The 19952-nt window shown below is 46.8% G+C and overlaps 1 protein-coding gene across 9 annotated transcripts in view; it reads right to left on the bottom strand.

Moving 5' to 3' along the window:
• Positions 1-19952, bottom strand: part of PALM2AKAP2 (PALM2 and AKAP2 fusion) — a 228989-nt gene that overhangs the window by 81249 nt on the left and 127788 nt on the right. For 4 of the 9 annotated variants that reach the window (XM_035097033.3, XM_035097034.3, XM_035097032.3 and 1 more), the window contains one exon: positions 17079-17146. In XM_035097033.3, coding sequence (XP_034952924.3) covers positions 17079-17146 — 68 coding nt within the window. Of the gene's footprint in view, positions 1-970; positions 1267-1773; positions 2237-17078; positions 17147-19952 lie in introns of those variants that run through there. The other 5 variants (XM_088658379.1, XM_035097040.3, XM_035097036.3 and 2 more) reach the window with 5 other exon arrangements.

The raw sequence follows: 19952 nt of genomic DNA, 5'->3' as shown, positions 1-19952 counted from the left end.
AAAACAGGGAGCAAGTGGGATCTAGTGGTGACATTCGGAAGGGACAAGCCATGTAACTTCAGGTATTCCTTGGAATTTGCAACAGTCAATAAACCTCCAGATGCAATCTTCACTTTTTAAATGCTTCTTATTTCAAACCAACTAGTTAAGGATTCAGGAAAACGGGACCCGAATATGCGGTAGTATCTGTGGACATGGCATTTTATACAGGGAGGAAGTGCTCTGCATTCCATTCTGTCCTTCATTTCCCTGTTCGGTTCACGCGGAGAGATGAGGCAATGTCCTGGTCCTTTTTATACTGAGCATTTCTGAACCGTTTGCTGTGCTTTCTCCCCTCTAAAGAATAAAAATCCAAGGTTCCCCCCAAAGCACTGCCCCTACCTTAAATATAGAACCCCAGCTACCTCCTCAGCACCCAAGTTATCTCCTCTTACTTCTCTAGTTATCTGTGCTCTCTCTGAACTGGAGGGGGATGCAGTTTTCTCACAATTCCCCTCATATCTGATGGGGAAGGGGCCAATGCAGTTGCAAAGTCTAAATGAACCATGGCAATGTTCACAGCCCATGAAGCCACCACTCCATGCACATTGACTGGCGAAGGATCAAGTCATGTTTCCATCAGCCCACTCAAGCCTTGCGTGTCCCACAGTCCCCATAAGCAGTTGCAGTTACTAAGTACTGTACGCAGTTCCCTTCACCATTCAACCTATTATATTTGGACCCCTAAGTGTTCATCGCCCCCCCCATATTTGCATGTGGGTGGCCGAGAGGAAAGCAGCCAGGTCGAAAGCCTTATTCTTGGGCGCACTCAAGGTTAAAAGGGGTGTGTGCGTCCTTTTACCCCTCATGATAACTATGGCAAGGTCATCCATGTAGGACAGAGTTTATCTGATGCCCAAGCATGCACACACACCTCTCTCTCTCTAAAAAAGAAGAAAAGTAAAAGGTTTCGTGCCTTTCGCATGCATACCTGATACGTGCCTCTCAGTTAATGCTGCAATTCTTACCACGGAGCGAGTCGCACCGAGCTCAACGCAGCTTTCTTCCCAGCAGACAGGCTTCCAAGGCCCTGCATGCACATCCTTGCTAGTCAATCTCAGTGTGTGAGAAGTGTGAGCGGGCCACAGATCCAGAGCCTGGGGGGTGACGGCAGAGAGGGGCGGAACTGCCCCGAAATGGCAGCACCACCACCCCCTTCTCCAGCACGGCTTCCCATCAGGAGCACGGGAATACCCCCTCCTCATCCACACACACAGGGGTGCCAACTTGAAAAAAATATTGGGGGGCAGGTAAGCCCCTCCCCACATATTCGATCACATGATGCACTGCACACACACACACAAAAATTTGAATGGCAATGCCCATCAACTTGGGGGGGGGGGCTGGCTCTCTCAAATATTTTAAGGCGCGGCGAAGGGATCTCGGCCCCCAAGCGCGCGCGCGCACACACGTGCACGCACACACACACACACACACACACACAATCCAGACCGCAGCCCTGACCCTCCTTCTCCCAATGCATGCGAGAGGTTGCATACAGCAATTGCTCCCTTGCGCGCGCACAGACCCCTCCGTTCCATCACGCGGAGAAAAAGATGGACGCGGGGCAATTCTTATTTCCCCTCCCGTCCCCGTTTCGCCCTTCCTTTGCCAACAGCTGCTCTCCTCCACCACCACGTCCCCCCACAACAAGCCCCGAAGCGAAGAGCACGAGGCGGCAGCGTTGGGCGCCCAGGCGGAGGGAAAGGAGGAGAAGGAGCAGGAGCTGCCTACCTCAGTTCCTACCGCCGGCTTGTCCAGCAAGCGAGTCAAGTCTCTCTCTCTTCTCTCTGGCTGCGCCAAGGCGCTCGCGGAGGGAAGCAGGATAACGCGCGCGAGCAGCCGTCTCTTTCCTCCTCCTCCTCCTCCGGCCTGCCTCCGTGGCGGGCTGCTGCTTCCAAGTTTAGGAAGTGTGGCAGTGGCAGTAACACAACCCACACTCTCCGGTCTGTGAGGAAGGGAGGTGGGCGTGTTGTGAGGCAGCTTCACCGCAGGACATGGAAGCCGGCTGCGAACGCGCGCGCTCTCTCTTTTGCCAGCTCGCCACGCTGCCGCCGCCGCCTCCCCTCCTCAGGCTCGCGCCTCTGCTGCTGAATAATAAATAACCGAACCGGAGCTCGCTGCTTTCGGCCCCGTTCGCTCCGTTCGCAGCCTGCCGACACGGGTTGGGGCAGGGTGGGGGCGAGAGGCAGCCGCCGCCGCCGCCGCCTCCTCCTCCTCCTCCTCCTCTCAGGTTACCTCAGCATCCATTCGAGACTCGCGCCGTGCCTGCAGAAAGAGCTGCTGCTGCTGCTCCCCGCCCTACCGCCATGGCGAGGATAAGGCCAACGAAAAGGCTCTGGCCAGCCTTCAAATGGGGAAAAAAGTGAAATGAAATAAAATCCATCTTAGGGCAATAATCTTTCATAGGCTCCTAGGTTCCAACTCCTAGAGGCTGGGGTCCCCTTGCTCCTCTTGGGAGCCAACTATTAGCCCCCCAATAAAATAATTGAGAGGGCCAGGCCCCCTCAGTGTTGATGGGAGTTGCCAATCAAATGGTGTGCATGTGCTACACCTTGTGATCGATTTTGTGGGGCTAGGGGCTTACCTGGTTCCCGGCCGCCCAATATTTTATTTAAGTTGGCACCCTTGGTACCCCCCAATAAAATCCATCATAGGGCAATATCTTTCATAGGCCAACAGAAGGGTTATTTGTGGGTTCCAGCTTGCCACTCAAAGGATCCAACTCCTAGAAGCTGAGGTCCCCTCAAATTTGGGAGCCAACTACTAGCCCCGCAATTGGAGAACAGCCTTTACCCAAGGTGTCATGAGTTTAGAAGACACTCAAGCTCAGGACGAAAGAGAGAAACATGCTAAGAAACCCTTGCCGTGATCAACTCCCACCCAGAAACCTATGTCCCCACTGTGGAAGGATGTGTGGATCCAGAACTGGCCTCCACAGCCACACACGGACTCACTTTTAAAACCGTGTTCATGGAAGACAATCTTATTCAGCTATGAGTGATCGCTAATAATAATAATAATAATTTATTATTTACTGCATACCCCACCCATCTGGCTGTGTTTCCCAGCCACTCTGGGCGGCTTCCAACAAAATACAGTGGTACCTCGCAAGACGAATGCCTCGCACAACGAAAAACTCACTAGATGAAAGTGTCTAGTGATTCTTTGTTGCCTCGCAAGACGAAGCTTTCTATGGCCGTGTCTCGCAAGACGCTCTTTTTTTTTTGCTGCTTTTTTTGCCGTCTGCCATTTGTTTCCGCAAGACGAAAATTTTCGTAAGACTGCACGACCCGCGGAACAAATTATTTTCGTCTTGCAAGGTACCGCTGTATTAAAATACAATGGTCTGTTAAACATTAAAAGCTTCCCTAAACAGGGCTGCTTTCAGATGTCTTCTAAAAGTCTGGTAGATGTTTTTCTCTTTGGCATCTGGTGGGAGGGCGTTCCACAGAACTAGCCCCCCAATAAAATAATTGAGGGGACCAGCCTCCTCCCCCCCCCCGTTGATGGCCATTTCCATTTTTCATTCAAATGGTGTACATGTGCTGTGTCTTTGTGATCGATTTTGTGGCGTGGGACTTATCACCCCCCCTCCAATATTTTATTCAAGTTGGCACCCCTGTTGCCCCTGCTGTCTCAAGTGGTTTTTTATGGCTAAGGGTGCTTTATGCCCAGCTTAAGTTCCAAACTGGGAAAGCCTGGCCTCAACTGCACCCGCTTCTTGTGACCTCTCCCCAGTGCTACTGGAATGCAGCCTGTCTGGAGCTGCCCTTGACAACCGTCCGGAGGCTGCAGGTAGCAAAGGAGGAGACTGTTGTGTTGCAGAGTGGGTCAGCGCAATGGGGCCATGTGACGCCTGTCCTTAAAAGGCAGCAATGCCTGTGAGGGAGCTGCAACCAGCCCCAAGTCAAAGGATAAACAGTGGTACCTCTACTTACGAATTTAATGCGTTCCGAACGCACATTTGTAAGTCGAAAAAAAAGTGTAAGTCGAATCCCATAGGAATGCATTGGGAGAAAAAAATTTGTAAGTAGAAGCAACCCTATCTAAAAATTCGTAAGTAGAAAAAATCTAACCCTATCTAAAAATCTAATCTAACCCTATCTAAAAATTCGTAAGTAGAGTTATTCGTAAGTAGAGGTACCACTGTAAATAATAAAAGGAAGGAGAGCTCTGCTACAGCATTGTTGTGCACTGGGCAGCTCCTGTTCATTTCCAACAGGGCATGCGCAAGATGACTTCCTAGACCTAGGGGATTGTGTGCTATGGGTCAACTCTCCCTCTCATTCAAAATCTGTTGCCAGAGACAGATGGTGCCGCTTGGGGCTGGTTTCGCTTCGGCAGTGAGGGCTGGCCTGGCGCAGCAGGCTCCATTGGCCTCTGCACCCTGCCATGGAAACACTCATTGCAAAGCCGCTCAGGGAGGGCGCATGAGAAGGATGCAACAGCCATGCGCCTTTGATTGCAGCCTTCTCATGCTGCCCTCCCCGAGTGGCTTTGCAAGACTGGGACAGGGCTGGCTTGGCAATTGCCCCAGAAGTCCTCCCTACACTACGCCCATCTTCAATGGCAGGGAGATCACCTAATAAACTTGAACTATTTGATCACTGGTGTCCAAACTTTTTTCAAAGAGGGCCAGATTTGATGAAGTGAAGGGCCATGAGGGCCGACCAAAGTTGTTAACCTTTTATTTAGGATTGAAGTTGTTGAGGTTTTTCCAGGAGGCCGGATTAGGCCCCCGAAACAGATTTAGGACATGCCTGAGTTAGAGCATGGTGTTGATAATACCAAGGTTGCAGATTCAATCCCCGTATGAGACAGTTGCATATTCCTGCATTGCAGGATCGCTTCCAGCTCTGCAGTTCTATGCTTCTATGACCCTCTTCCCCAGTTTATCAGAACTTAATGTTGGTGATGCTTCTTTCTTGACCCACACAATATAGCAAGCTATCTCCCATGTTCCAATTTTACTATTTCCTGTGTGAGGGTGTGTTTAATTAATACTAATTAGGCAGGAGGCTATTAATAAGTCACAGAGGAAATCAAGTGCTGTTTTATCATGCATATTTTAGTAAGCCTTGCTCATTGCCCGTGATTTGCATTTGCAGCAGCGGAACAAAATTTATCTTAAAAGCTTTTAATAAAGTTACACTTTCTTAATGCTCACGTCTTGCTTTTGGATATGCATTGAAAAATAAGCAGAGACATGGAACAATTCCTGGATCGTTTTAAGAACCAAGCATTCTGGAATGTGGCAGGAATGCAGATGCAAAATTAGGTAAGTTATGGAAAACGGATGATTGGCAGTTGTTATTGCTTATTAAGGATTCAGATCTGCAAAATACATGTTCCCCTCAAAGATGACACAAATCAGCATGTAAAGATATCTGAAGCACGTAGCAGGGTGCAGCAATCAGCTGATTTCCTGCATAAAACTAAAAGGCTGCAGTTCTTCCAGGCTTACGTGGTACTGGCAACTAAGAATGTAAGAAAAGCCTGCTGGATCTGGCTAATGACCCATCTAGTCCAGGATCCTGTACTCCCAGTGACCAAACAGATGCCTTCTTCACCTTCTTCAGCGATCACTCATAGCCAAATAAGATTGTCTTCCATGAACACGGTTTTAAAAGTGAGTCCGTAAGTGACTGTGGAGGCCAATTCTGGATCCACACATCCTTCCACAGTGGGGACATGGGTTTCTGGGCGGGAGTTGATCATGGTGAGGGATAGCCAAGCGTGTCTTCCTCTTAACACTTTTCTCCCTTTCGTCCTGAGTTTGAGTGCCTTCAAAGTCCATGACAAGTCCATGAGTTCTACAAGAGAGGGATAACACCCCTCCCCACTGCTACCCTCATTCTCAATGCCATACACAATTTTATAAACTTTTGTCATGTCCACTTGCCTTTTCTCTAAACACGTGCTATTTAACCAGTGTGGTGTGGCGCCCTGGGATGCCTTGAATGATGGTCAGGGGTGCCGCGGACAGCAACTGGCAGCTGTCCCTCTTTCCTTCCCTCCCTCCTCTGATGCTCTCTCGCATCTCTGCCTCCCAAAGGCCTGTGCAGCTGTTTGTTGCAGCAGCCCTGGCTACAAACTCCCCAGGCAAATGGTGCCTCTGGGGCTGGCTAAGGGGTGCTGGTTGCCAAGAGCAGGGCCGGTGCTAGGTTTTTTTGCACCCTAGGCGAGATCACCTTCTGGTGCCCCCCCCCCATTTCCCAGAGTTGTTGACCTTTTTTAGAAAAAATAAAAGTGGAATAAAAAAGTAAAATATAAAAATAAATAAAAATAAAACTAGGAAAAAATTACAAGGCAGAAAAAATAAAAATGAAATAAAAAACAGCTGAGAGGCGTGGCGAGGCTCAACAGCTGACAGGCGCAGTGGAAGCTGCCCCAGGCAGCACCGGGGGGCGGCGGGCAGGCTGGCCAGCGCCCCCTCCATTTTGGCGCCCTAGGCAGCTGCCTAGTTCACCTTAATGGACGCGCCGGCCCTGGCCAAGAACAGAGGCGGCTCAGGGACCAGGGCCTGCGGCGGCGGCTGTCTGGAGGACACCCAAGGAGAGGAGAGAGGAGAGGGGGCTGAGGGAACACTCCACAAGGGAGAGAGTTTGAAAAAGGGTGAGAGGCTGCCAGCTCTGCAGGCAAGGGGCGACATAACTGGGCTCCTAAGCCCCACAGGGGTGCTGCAGAAAGAATGTAGTTGATCAAGGGAGCCATGGACTCAAAAAGGTTGAAAACCTCTGCTCTAAACTATAAATCCCTAAATGCTGCAGCCTTTCCAAACAGGAGAGTTGCCCCCTGATCATTTTGGTTGCTGTTTTCAGAACCTTTTCCAATTCTACAATATCCTTTTAAGGCAAGGCAATAAGAACTATATGCAGTATTCCAAATGTGGCGACACTATAAATCTGTATACAGTGGTACCTCAGGTTACAGATGCTTCAGGTTACAGACTCCGCTAACCCAGAATAGTACCTTGGGTTAAGAACTTTGCTTCAGGATGAGAACAGAAATCGCAAGACAGCGGCGGCGCGGCAGCGGCGGGAGGCCCCATTAGCTAAAATGGTACCTCAGGTTAAGAACAGTTCCAGGTTAAGAACAGACCTCCAGAACGAATTAAGTTTTTAATCCGAGGTACCACTGTAATGGCATTATGATATCAGCAGTGTTGTTTTCAGTTCCTTTCCTAACGATCGCTAGCAAGGAATTTTCTTTTTCACAGCTCCCACACAACTCTTCATAGAGTTATCTTCTATCTCATTTCTGGTCAGTCACCACCAGTTCAGACCCCATAACTGTATATGTGAAATTAAGATATTTTTGGCCAAACATGCATAACTTTACACATTGCCATTCCACTCAGTTCGTTCCATTTGGGGCTCTTCAGAATCCTCCCCCCCGCCGCCTTTATCGAATCCTGAGCAACATCAGCAAACAACATCAGCAGGACAGTAGCTTAGCAGAACCTCCATGTGCAGAAACAGTATATCTGTGGGTGTCAGATGCTAGTACAAGCTGTGAGGTGGACCATAGTCGTCATATTCTGTGAGTTTCCTAAGGCAGACCATGGTCTGATCCTGCAAAGCACACATATCTGAACAATTGTTTTCATCTTCACTGGGGATGAGGGACATATTTTGGTTGCAAAGATAAATGAATACTTGAGATGGAAATTTAGAGGACTCCTTTTTAGGCTCTTCTGCAGATACAATTATGCGGAAAAGATTTGTGGAAATATTTATGTTTGAAGGAAACAGAATGATGCATTCTTTGTGTGTTTCATGAAAGTCTAATGAACCTAGGCAATCCATCAGTCACACAGCAGAGCTGTGGGAAATGTGGAGGTCACCTTCATACGCACTTTACATTGCAACATAGGAATATCTAATATCACAAGCACACAGGGTAGTCGGTAAAAGAGAAGCAGTATGGGAGGCTGTAGATTCTGGAAGGACACCATGTATTCATTAATAAATTCTGTAGAGATGTGAGGATTCTCTCCAGGGGGATTGCCACTTCCCAGCTGTGACTTTTACAACCCAACCCTAAATATATAATTATGTGGAAGTCTTGCTATAGTCAACAGAACTTACAAGGCAGTGTATGCTTAGCATAATAACCTCAGGGTAGGGCCACATTTAGGTCTGATGAGGCCCTAAGCTACTGAAGGTAATGGGGCCCTTTATATGTCCAGTTGTCCTTTGTCAACAACAAATTGTTGCTGTTTTTTGTGTTGAATATATGCTATATGTCTAGTTACAGGTAGGTAGCCGTGTTGGTCTGATGTAGTCGAAACAAAATAAAAAATAAAAAAATTCCTTCCAGTAGCACCTCAGAGACCAACTAAGTTTGTCATTGGTATGAGCTTTTGTGTGCATGCACACTTCTTCAGATACCGTACGGCTCAATGTGGTGCCTTCCATAGTTCCAGTTACAGGTAGTAACTATACTACAGGTAGTAACATATGCTATATGGTAATTTATGGACCTAATAGGTATCTTGCTCCCTGGAAGGACAGATCGTGAAGCTGAGGCTCCAATACTTTGGCCACCTCATGAGAAGAGAAGAATCTTTGGAAAAGACCTTGATGTTAGGAAAGATGGAGGGCACTAGGAGAAGGGGACGACAGAGGACGAGATGGCTGGACAGTGTTCTCGAAGCTACGAACATGAGTTTGACCAAACTGCGGGAGGCAGTGGAAGACAGGAGTGCCTGGCGTGCTATGGTCCATGGGGTCACGAAGAGTCGGACACGACTAAACGACTAAACAACAACAACAACAATAGGTATCTAAAGCCATTTGCGCATGTTGCCGTGCAACCAGTCCATGCAGAATGGAGGCACCTTATATATAGAAATGAGCAAACCAGTGATATTTTAGGGAGCAGGCTAGCAGGGGGGGGGGGCATTACATACATCATAGGAGCCTACACAACACAAAACACTGTTGCTGTATGTAGGTTTTATTTTATTTGTTTTATATCTTATATTTAGGGAATGTATACATCCAGTTTTTTCCTTCAATTTTTGGGGGGCCCCCAAGAGAGTGGGGCCTAAGCTATAGCTTGTTATACGTAAGCCTATACGTTGTCAGTAATTCGGCCGTCCCGGGGGCCAGTTGTCAGACTGGTCCCACAGGCCAAATATGCGATTGCTCTCACAAACTTGATGAACAACACACAAGTCAGTAAATAAGGCTAAACTGCTTTATTTACATATAAACAAACTGGGAGCTCTACATCATGGCTCCCTCTCTTTGGCATAACAGCCAGTAAAGAGAAAGAACAAAGGAACAACAGTCCCACGTAAACATCCTGTCTACGTCACTTCCACTCTGTGGGAATGAAAACACATACAGTCATATGATACACAATAACCCTATGACTGCAGACGGGGTATGAATCCTAACATACGTTATACATACAGTGGTACCTCTACTTACAAATTTAATGCATTCCGAACGCACATTCGTAAGTCGGAAAAAATTGTAAATTGAATCCCATAGGAATGCATTGGGAGAAAAAATTCGTAAGTAGAAGCAACCCTATCTAAAAATTCGTAAGTAGAAAAAATCCTACCTAAACCACATCCAAGATGGCGGACGGAGCTCCGTTCGTAAGTAGAAACATTCGTAAGTAGAGTTATTTGTAAGTAGAGGTACCACTGTATAGCCTAAGCTATAGCTTATACGTTAATCTGGCACTGCCCCAGAGGCAAAATTCAGCTTCTTTGCTAGTTGCACCAATTTTCCAGACTGCAGGTGAGCAACTACAAAGAGAAATCCTTTACACAGAACCAGTGGTGTCGTTCCCCACCACCACCAAGAAAAATAGGTACTGGAACTCACCATGCCGTTGTTCCAGTAAGTCGTCATGTGACTCAGGGACAGTCCTGAACAGCCGCTGGTTTTACAACAGCCGCGTTCACTGACCGCAGAGGTGCTTACAACTACAGCAATATGTTTCCCTAGCTGGTTTGGAGGTCACCCCTGGTTCTGGTGCAGGTCAAATAAATGCATCCCCGTCTCCCTCATTCTCTTGGATACAGACGGATGGCTAGGGCAGCTCGGAAGGGCCCTTGTGGAGACATGCGTATGTGCATCAGTAGAAGCTTAGCTGGAAAGCTGAAAGCCTGCCACTGCTACATGGGAGACGGATTGAAGAAATATGAATTGGCCCGGCCCTGCCCAATTGCGACTAGGAGTGGCTAGGAACTAGGACATAGATCTAAAAAGAAAGTATAGACTCGCACGTGCTGGTCAGCTTCCGTTTTGACTTGAAATGTTCTTTTTGGGCTTCCCAGAAGTACGTAAAGTCAAGAAGCTGTTGGGGGAATGTTGGCCTGCAATCGCGCCCACCTGAGAGGTGCCGGAGCTGCACACCGGCACATTTCTGGGGGAAAAGCACTGCCTACTACATATCTACTCAGAAGTCCCACTGAGTGAGTGGGGCTTCGCCCTAGTTAAGTAGGTAAAGGATTGCAGCCTAGAAGTTTGAATGATCTCTAATGGTGTTTTTTTAAATCTTCTCATGTTCCAAAAGTGATGCAGTCCAGCAACCAACAAATGACATGGGGTGTCAGAGCACAATGCAATAGCCTTCCCCCTTAGCCAGGGAAAGAAAGTGGCAAGGGTGATTTTGCTTACTAAGAATTCATGTATCCCCAAATTTGAGAACATAAAGGAAGGAAGAAAACAGGGCTCTTCGAAATGGACAAACAGCTGGCATCTTTTCATGCCTTTATTTGACATGTGGCTGAAGGCAAACCTCCCTTGGACAGCTGGTCCCTATAAAAGCTGCTGTAGGCGAAAGAACAGCTGCTCCTTGCTGCAACAGGTGTCGCTGTGGAGAGTTTGGGTGCTCCCTTTCAAATTCTTTTGCTTGCTTATAACTTGCTAGGATGAAGCCTTTGCATGAATTCAAGTGATTTGCAAGTGATTTTGAGTATAAACCTCCCTAGCTGGCTAGTCAGGATAATAGAATGCTGGAATTGTAGAGTTGGAAGGGACCCCAAGGCTCATCTAGTCTAACCTCCTGCAATGCAGGAATCTCAGCTAACGCAACCATTGACAGACAGCCATCCAACCTCTGCTGAAAAACCTCCAAGGAAGGAGAGTCCACAACCTCCCAAGGGAGACCATTCCACTGTTGAACAGCTCTTACTGTCAGAAAGTTCTTCCTGATGTTTAGTCGGAATCTCCTTTTTTGTAACTTGAAGCTATTGGTTCAAGTTCTACCCTCCAGAGCAGCAGAAAACAAGCTTGTGCCCTCTTCCATGTGACAGCCCTCGAGGTATTTGATCTTTGGGATCTTTCACCCCAGCGTCCATCCATTTAAACTAACTTCCCTTCGCCATTTTGCTGCCCAATGCCATGAGCCCTGTGGAGGGGCCTTGGCAGGGTCTGGTCAGTGGAGTAACGGAACAAGTGTGCCAAACTGGATCCTGGGGAGGGGGAGCCACTGATCTAGATGCCAAGGAGGGGCTGAGCAGCTCGTCAGGGGAGAGTCCCACTTCAGCGTCACTGGATGCCTTGACAGCCGTGGTAGAGCCACCTGACCTGACCGTCTTACCCATAGAGGCTTGTGGTGCAGGGCGCCAAGATATGGAGGGCGCCAGGGAAGAGGCAGAAGCTGGACACGGTGCCTCCTGGCATCAGCTCGCCATCCTCGGCCGCCTCCGCCATGCTGTGCCGAAGCAGCGCTGCGCCCAGAGCCTCCGCTTGCTGTGGCCACCACGGCACAAAGTGGCCAGCTGAGCCGGGAGCCGCCGCGTCCAGCCTCCGCCTCTTCCCTGCCGGAGGAGCTGCCCTCCAGCTGCTGCCCGCCTCCTCCAGCCCCACAAAGTTGGGCGCGCTGCCGGCTGTGCCGTCCTCCCTAAAAAAATGGTCGGCAACTCTGGGAACTGGGGGGGCGGGGCGCCGGAGGGATCTCTGCACCACTGCACCAGATATGCTTAAGACGGCCCTGGACCTGACCCAGAGCAATTGCAATGCCAAACCACCCCAACCCCAACAATAAATGCTGGCTAATTGTCTGGCAATGTTGAATAAAGTATCCCATCCCTTGCTACCTCCTCACATTGTCCCACAACAATGAAGAGGTAGGCTTTGTAAATGAAAGAAAATAACCTATCATTCACATAGCAAGCTCTTCCTTCTTTCTCCAGTCTGCTAAAGCCTTTGGGGGGGGGGGGAGAGGAAACCCATTACAGTAGATCAGTGATGGCCAAACCTGGCCCTCCAGCTGTTTTGGGACTACAATTCCCATCACCCCTGACCACTAGTTCTGTTAGCTAGGGATGATGGGAGTTGTAGTCCGAAAACAGCTGGAGGGCCAAGTTTGGCCAGATGAATCCATCTCATTCCATGCAGCTGTGACCACCTCCAAAATGAATGCCGAGAAGATAATTTCTTATAATAGTTGTTACGGGCGTGGTAGGAAGTGCCATCCTGTTCACAGCTTACAGCTAGTGACAACGAAAATGATGCTTGTGCATTGCTGTTTAGGTAGATGAGACTTAAAGTAACTTCTTCAGTGCTCTGAAACTGCCACTGAATGACATCCAGAAATCAGCAACCAGAAAGAGACAGGGAGTGCTATTTACTTCAAAGGCATCCACTATAATCATAACTGTGGGACCTAGAAAGAGTGATGGGATGAAGCATGTGGTTTATGTATACGCAGTCTATTGGAATGCAGTAAATCTACTGGTCATCATATGATCTCTGAGTGAGAGGCTTTTTCTTGTGTGCTCCTCTCTCTTCTGAACTCAGGCAGACACAGATTAGATTTCCGTTCCGCAACCGAAATAGCAGGCTGCACACAATGAAATTAGCTTAGTGTCTCATAAACTGAGGATTCCCAAGACACTACGGCAGAGGCGTGTGTTAACTCACTCTTTCCCAATCAAGTAGGTAAAAAGGGATAATATAACTGAAATAGATGGCGTGCATCGCCTACAAGTTTTCTTCCTTGTTTCTGAACTGTAGCTTCCAGAAATTAAACCTGAATTGCTAATAGAACCCTAAAGATATGACAAGCCAAATCCAGACCTACACAAGCAAATCTCCTGGGTTAGATACTCTGAACGCTGCCAACCAGCTGTTCAGCAGGGGAAGAAGTATAGGTAAAGGTCCCCCTGACCATCAGGTCCAGTAGTGTCCGACTCTGGGGTTGCGGCACTCATCTCGCTCTATAGGCCGAGGGAGCCAGCGTTTGTCCGCAGACAGCTTCCGTGTCATGTGGCCAGCATGACAAAGCTGCTTCTGTCGAACCAGAGCAGCACACGGAAACGCCGTTTACCTTCCCGCCGGAGCGGTCCCTATTTATCTACTTGCACTTTGACGTGCTTTCGAACTGCTAGGTGGGCAGGAGCTGGGACCGAGCAACGGGAGCTCACCCTGTCGCAGGGATTCGAACCGCCGACCTTCTGATCAGCAAGCCCTAGACTCTGTGGTTTAACCCACAGCGCCACCTACAAGTTTTCTTCCTTGTTTCTGAACTGTAGCTTCCAGAAATGAAAGCTGAATTGCTAATAGAACCCTAAAGGTACAACAAGCCAAATCCAGACCTACACAAGCAAATCTCCCGGGTTAGATACTCTGAACGCTTCCAACCAGCTGTTCAGCAGGGGAAGAAGTATAAGGAAGGGAAATAAATCCAACCTTCTGCCCTGAACAGCCAATCTTCAGTCAATGCCCCTCCATCCTTCAACTGCCATCACTGAATTTAACTAGGGAAGGTGAATTTCTCTGTCCTTGGGTGTATCAATATTCTGCAGACAGTGTTCCACAGGCCAGCAGTACAGTTTGCTATGCCCAAGGAAAAGGGAACCTGTGGGGTTTCAGATGTGGCTAGAGTACCACTGCCATCATCCCTGACCATTAACCATGCTCGCTTAGGTTGGTGGGAGGTAGAGTCCAACAACATCTGCAAGGTCGCTGGTTCCCCTACTTGCTTTAACAGGTGGTCTTCAATGAAGCTGGTGTTGTTTAACAGAATCAGTGTCACCAGTGCGGTGCACATGCGTTCAAGCATGGCTAGGCAATCTGTGGGAGCGCACTGCTGGGACAATCAGATTGGCTCTGCTGGTGCGCTGCACAATCCCAAACTTGGCCCCTTCCCCCTCCTAGTAAACACAAGTAACATACCCTCCAATATTCCTCAGATGAAAATTGCGACTTTTCTCACTCCCCCTCAACTGACCCTCCTCGAACCCCCATTTTTTTTTGTCTCTCTCCTCCCCTGCAGAGCATTTCCTATCAGAGGAAGGGCAATTATGCCACCACAACTACACAAACAGAATACACACACACCCTCCACCGCCGTGAGAAAACCCTTTAATCCCGATCTTATTTTATTTTATTCTTTGATTAACAAAAAGAAAAACATGCTCCAATAAACAAGTATTAGAAAGGGGCAGGATTGGATGCAGATGCACAAAACGTATTTTTTAAAAAATCAAGACTCCTTGCGCTCTGCTCCACTCCCCCTTTCTTCCCGCCTTTCAGAACTGGTCCATCACACAGGGCAGGGCCAACAGAGTGCTTCCTTGCAGCCGTGCATGACAAGCGCTGACCTATCCTCCTCTCCGAGCTCAGCAGTGGCTGCACTGGCAGAGGAAATAGGGACATTCCGGGATCAAATCAGAAGCCAGAATGGCTTTGTTAATTCCGGGATTGTCCCTGGAGAATCGGGACATTTGGGGGGGGTATGCAGTGATGCTGCTGCTGCCAGAAGGCATTTGCTGCAGCCAAGCCCCACCCCAGTTACCAACTGTGGGGAGCACTAGAGGGGACTGACCAAGGGGCCTTAGGAGGAACAACCAGGGGGCGCTGTCCCCTTATTTCGCTATACCCAATGACAGGGCCATTTGCCACTGGCAGAGGAATGGTAAAATCCTAAAAGAAAGCTCAACAACTTCAATCCTAAAAGAAGGTCAACAACTTTGGTCGGCCCTTCAGTCGGCCCTCACGCATGTTCATCAAATCTGGCCCTCTTTGAAAAAAGTTTGGACACCCCTGGCATAAAGGATGTCTTGTGGCACATGGAGGAAAAAAGAAACCACTTCCATCCACATGCAAGTGTCATCTAGCCGCTAAAAGTATTGCTGTATCCAGCATTTCAGATGCATCCATGTCAAGGGCATCAATGTTTCTCCCTCAAAACAAAGCCCATCAATTTAGTTGTTTGATAAGCCATGCAACAGTGACAACAGCATGTTAAATAGGCATGATCTGTTGGATAATGTGGTCTAACCTCTTCAATATAATGTGTGCACAGATAATTAGACTGTAATATAGTAGATGAAAAATCACTCTGTTGGCATGCAAATTCTGGGGTTGATCTGAGTAACTTTACAAGTGGTTCCTCGGGTTACAAACACCTCGAGTTACAAACACTTCAGGTTACAGACTCCACTAACCCGGAAGTAGTACCTCGGGTTAAGAACTTTACCTCAAGATGAGTACAGAAATTGTGCGGCGGCAGTAGGAGGCCCCATTAGCTAATGGTTTCAGGTTAAGAACGGACCTCCAGAACAAATTAAGTTCGTAACCAGAGGTACCACTGTATTATTATTATTATTATTATTATTATTATTATTATTAAAATGAAGGTTTGGCTTGCTAGCAGGCCTCTGACGTTGCTCCACTATTCTGTTTGTTTTCTCTGCAAAAGTGTTTTGCTGATTTTGCTCACATCACATCATGAATACCACTGAGTCAGCTTCCCTATTGGAAAGTGTTGCCAATGTAATTAAACCTCCTTATTCAATAAAGGCTCTTTATTAAAAAGCGACACTTTTGGAAAACAAACAAACAAAAACAGGGAAAATCCTTCCAGCAAAAGACCCCGGGGGCATGTGAATGTGCTGGTGTTCCCTTCCTCCTTTTTCAGCTGCCTTTTTTATGGGAGTATGGGAGGCATAACTGAAATACTTTTCACTAATTTGCGATTCATGGCTGGCTTTGAAAAACTTACCTCCCCACCCCACCCCAACTAATTGGAAAACGTTAGCACATTTGACAGCTCACATCATGCCCTTGAAGGGCATCTAACTTCCATTGATATTCATAGTTGAGGCTTAAAGCAGTAGCTGGCAATATTCCCAAGTTGTTTCCCTTCAGAGAAAAGTGGGGCGCTTAAAATATCTCAGGTAGCAATCAGCAGTTTGAGAACTGACAGCACTTGTGTGCCCTGCAAATGGATGTTTGTGTGAGTGCGGCTTTGGCTGTTCTGCAGGAAGGGCGAGAGAGCAATTGTGCTTCCCTCTTAAAACTTCTGGGCCATGTCTACAGAGAGAGAGAGGAGATATGTGTCTTATCAATGCAGTGAGTGCCAGAAGCCCTATCAATCATCATCATCATCATCATCGATTTATTAATCACCTTCTAAACAAGCTGCTCAAAGCGATGTACACTACAGCCTGGAGAAGAGAAGGTTAAGGGGTGATATGATAGCCATGTTCAAATATATAAAAGGATGTCATATAGAGGAGGGAGAAAGATTGTTTTCTGCTGCTCCAGAGAAGCGGACACAGAGCAATGGATTCAAACTACAAGAAAGAAGATTCCACCTAAACATTAGGAAGAACTTCCTGACAGTAAGAGCTGTTCGGCAGTGGAATTTGCTGCCAAGGAGTGTGGTGCAGTCTCCTTCTTTGGAGGTCTTTAAGCAGAGGCTTGACAGGCATATGTCAAGAATGCTTTGATGGTGTTTCCTGCTTGGCAGGGGGTTGGACTGGATGGCCCTTGTGGTCTCTTCCAACTCTATGATTCTATGATTCTATGATCATTAAAAGCAGCTGAAAACAAAAGCAGCAAATACATATAAAACACAACTAAAACCAAAATACTGTAGACACTCTGTAAGGGCTGGAGTCACATGCAGGTCAGCAGATAGTGAAGTTAACTCTTTATTCAACATCCAGATTGTAATATTATAGAAGCTACGAGGCAAAAAATGGCCCTTTCTCAGTACTGGTTACCACAGGGCATTTAGGAAAACATAGGCTTACAAGAAGGTTCATATCAACTCACCGTGGCTGCCACTTCCACCTCAGAGCTTTCAGTTATCTCTTCAGGCCATACGTTAAATCCCTTAGTTTCTGTGAAGAAATATATATTTTAAATATTAAAAATGGTTCTATTCGTAGGCCATTAAAAAACCAAACAGAAAGCAGTGCAACAACAGAAATCAGTAGTACATATTAAAAACAAGCAGAATGAGTAATATTAGCAGATATGCTGGGCTGACCCCAAAATTATGATGGCCTGCCTAGATCCAAAGCATTATACTAGTTTTGCACAGCCATGGTAGCTTTAGACTTGCAGTTTCCCAAAGTGCAGCAGTTGCAAATCTACATGAACCTTTTTTTTTTTAAGGGAGGAGAGTTTCAAAAGCAGGTTAGTCATGTGGTATGCATGGGACTCAGCTGTGCAAAAGAAAAAGGATAAAAACTGCACAGGGTATGCTCAAGCGAGAGCTCTCCCTGCTTGTACTTATGGATATATAATTAGAAAAAGGGCTATGGAACTTTGTTTCAATATATGTTTACGGTGGCGAGACTATTATATGCAGAAAGATGGAAAGACGATTACCAGCAATGGAAGAATAGTTGTTAAAATCAACAGACTTCACTGTTTGAAACATGGCAACCCTAACATACGGATTTGGGGATTGAAGATAATGTTGGTTTATAGAAAATGGTTTTGTTGAGTGTTATATTGGGGCAGATGAAGTGACTATTGTTTATATATATTGGACAGATGAAAAATGGGAAGTTCTTTAATTTCTGTATTTTATCTTTTCTAGTCTCTCTTTTAAATTCTTTTCTCTCTCTTTTAAATTCTTTTCTCCTCCTTCCCTTTTCTTTTCCTCTTTTCCTCCATGTTTTTATTATATTTAATGTTGGATAAAAATGTATATTTGGTATTAAGTTTTGTATCTCTCTTTATAAACTCTAATGGAACTTATTCCAAAAAAGAAAAGAAAATAGCATAACATATGGCCTTTATTTCATTCATCACAACTCTTTTTTGTCCTATTTTCAATTGCGGTTTAGAGAGTCTGGCGTTAAAAGGCTTACAAATACTGTACCTTTGTAAGCTTTTTATCATTTGTAATGCATATTTTAAGGGAAAATAAGGAAATATATAAAACTTAAAGTTAGTAAAAAAGTTAGTAAAAAAGGGACCCCTGACCATTAGGTCCAGTCATGGACGCTTTACTGGCCGAGGGAGCCGGCGTACAGCTTCCAGGTCATGTGGCCAGCATGACTAAGCCGCTTCTGGCGAACCAGAGCAATGCACGTAAATGCCGTTTACCTTCCCGCCGTAGCAGTACCTATTTATCTACTTGCACTTTGATGTGCTTTCGAATTGCTAGGTTGGCAGGAGCTGGGACCAAGCAACAGGAGCTCACCCAACCTTCTGATCAGCAGGCCCTAGGCTCTGTGGTTTAACCTACAGTTAGTAGTTAGTAGAAGCACATTAAAAAACAAACAAACACCTGTACCATGGACCACAGAATCAGAAATCTAAACAGATTAATTAATTTCAAAAACTGCAGGCTGAATGAGCACCAGCGCATGTTACTCATGTCAATTTCAGCCCTCTTTTCATCCGGCCACATTGCAGGGAAATTAAATGAGGCGTAGCTCCTGTAGGGCAGCTCAATCAGCACTAGCTAGCTGGGCAGCTTTTGATCTGTCTGTGTTCTCGCTAGATTCCCTTATGTTGAGCACACTGCTGACTTACTTGTTTCATCTGATTCACTGTTGATATATCAGCCCTTTGGGTGGCTGATGGAGCAGCAACAATCAGAGAGAGGGGACAACAAACGGAGTTGAGGTAGTAGCAGCTCAGTTGGCAGAGTGGGAGACCTGTTCATCTCGGGGTCGTGGGTTCAAGCCCCATGTTGGGCAAAAAGATCCCTGCATCGCAGGGGGTTGGACTAGATCACCCTGGTGGTCCCTGGCAACTCCACCATTCTGTGATTCTATCTCCTCAAATGCAAAGCAGACTCCCAATGAGAGGGCAAGGAGCCTGCTAGTTAAGACTGAGGACTGGCCAGATCTAACTCCCCTGCTTACAACCCCCTCCCTTTATTAATCATATATGAGGGTCAACATTAGATTTATTGAATTAAAAAAAATGACATTTGTAACACTATTGTTGATAATACAAGGATGGTATGGTGGGGGAGGGGCTGATATTTTCCTGAAGCACGTCCCTCAAATCACTTGGAGGGGTGATTATTATTATTTAAATAGACAAAGACAACGCCTTCTCCACATCAATATAAGGCAGCAATTGTGTCATTTAAGGGCAATTTTAAACACGTGGGGATCATTCACTACCCAAATACCTTGGGCAAGCGGAGTTTCACCTCCTCATTCACCTTAATTGAGTCCTAATTGTCTCTGAAATATACTCGGAGTCAAGAGTGAATTTCATGCTCTTTATTCAGCTCATAGTCATCAAGGAGGAGAAGAGAAGACGAATCGCTCTTTTCCCCAAACCATCTGCTTATATACATTATTTACACAATGGGCCTTGCGTGATTGGCTACTTCAGGGCTACACCTGTGGGCCAATTATATTGTGGATTGACTTCTGCCTGCAGCCTGATTGGCTGCTCCTACAGGCCAATCAGGTAGCAGATTCACTTCTGCCAGCCGCCTGATTGGCTGCTCCAGCAGGCCAATCAGGTTGAGGATTCACTTCCACCTGGAGTAGGATTGGGTAGCTCCCGCTGATTCTGAATCCTATTGTTCTAGGATTCAGCTCAGTACATAACAGTCTCCAAGGTCATTTTAATCAAATGTTGGAAGTGTGTTTGTCTTCAAACGCCATCAAACAATCCTTTACTGAGTAGGATAATATACTGCGGGTCAAGTACAGTGGGAAAGTT

Source organism: Zootoca vivipara, chromosome 15 (assembly GCF_965207765.1).
Source record: "Zootoca vivipara chromosome 15, rZooViv2.hap1.1, whole genome shotgun sequence".
NCBI classification, from domain to species: Eukaryota; Metazoa; Chordata; class Lepidosauria; order Squamata; family Lacertidae; genus Zootoca; species Zootoca vivipara.
Note: the sequence above shows the minus strand (reverse complement) of the source record. Positions and strands in the feature narration are given on the sequence as shown.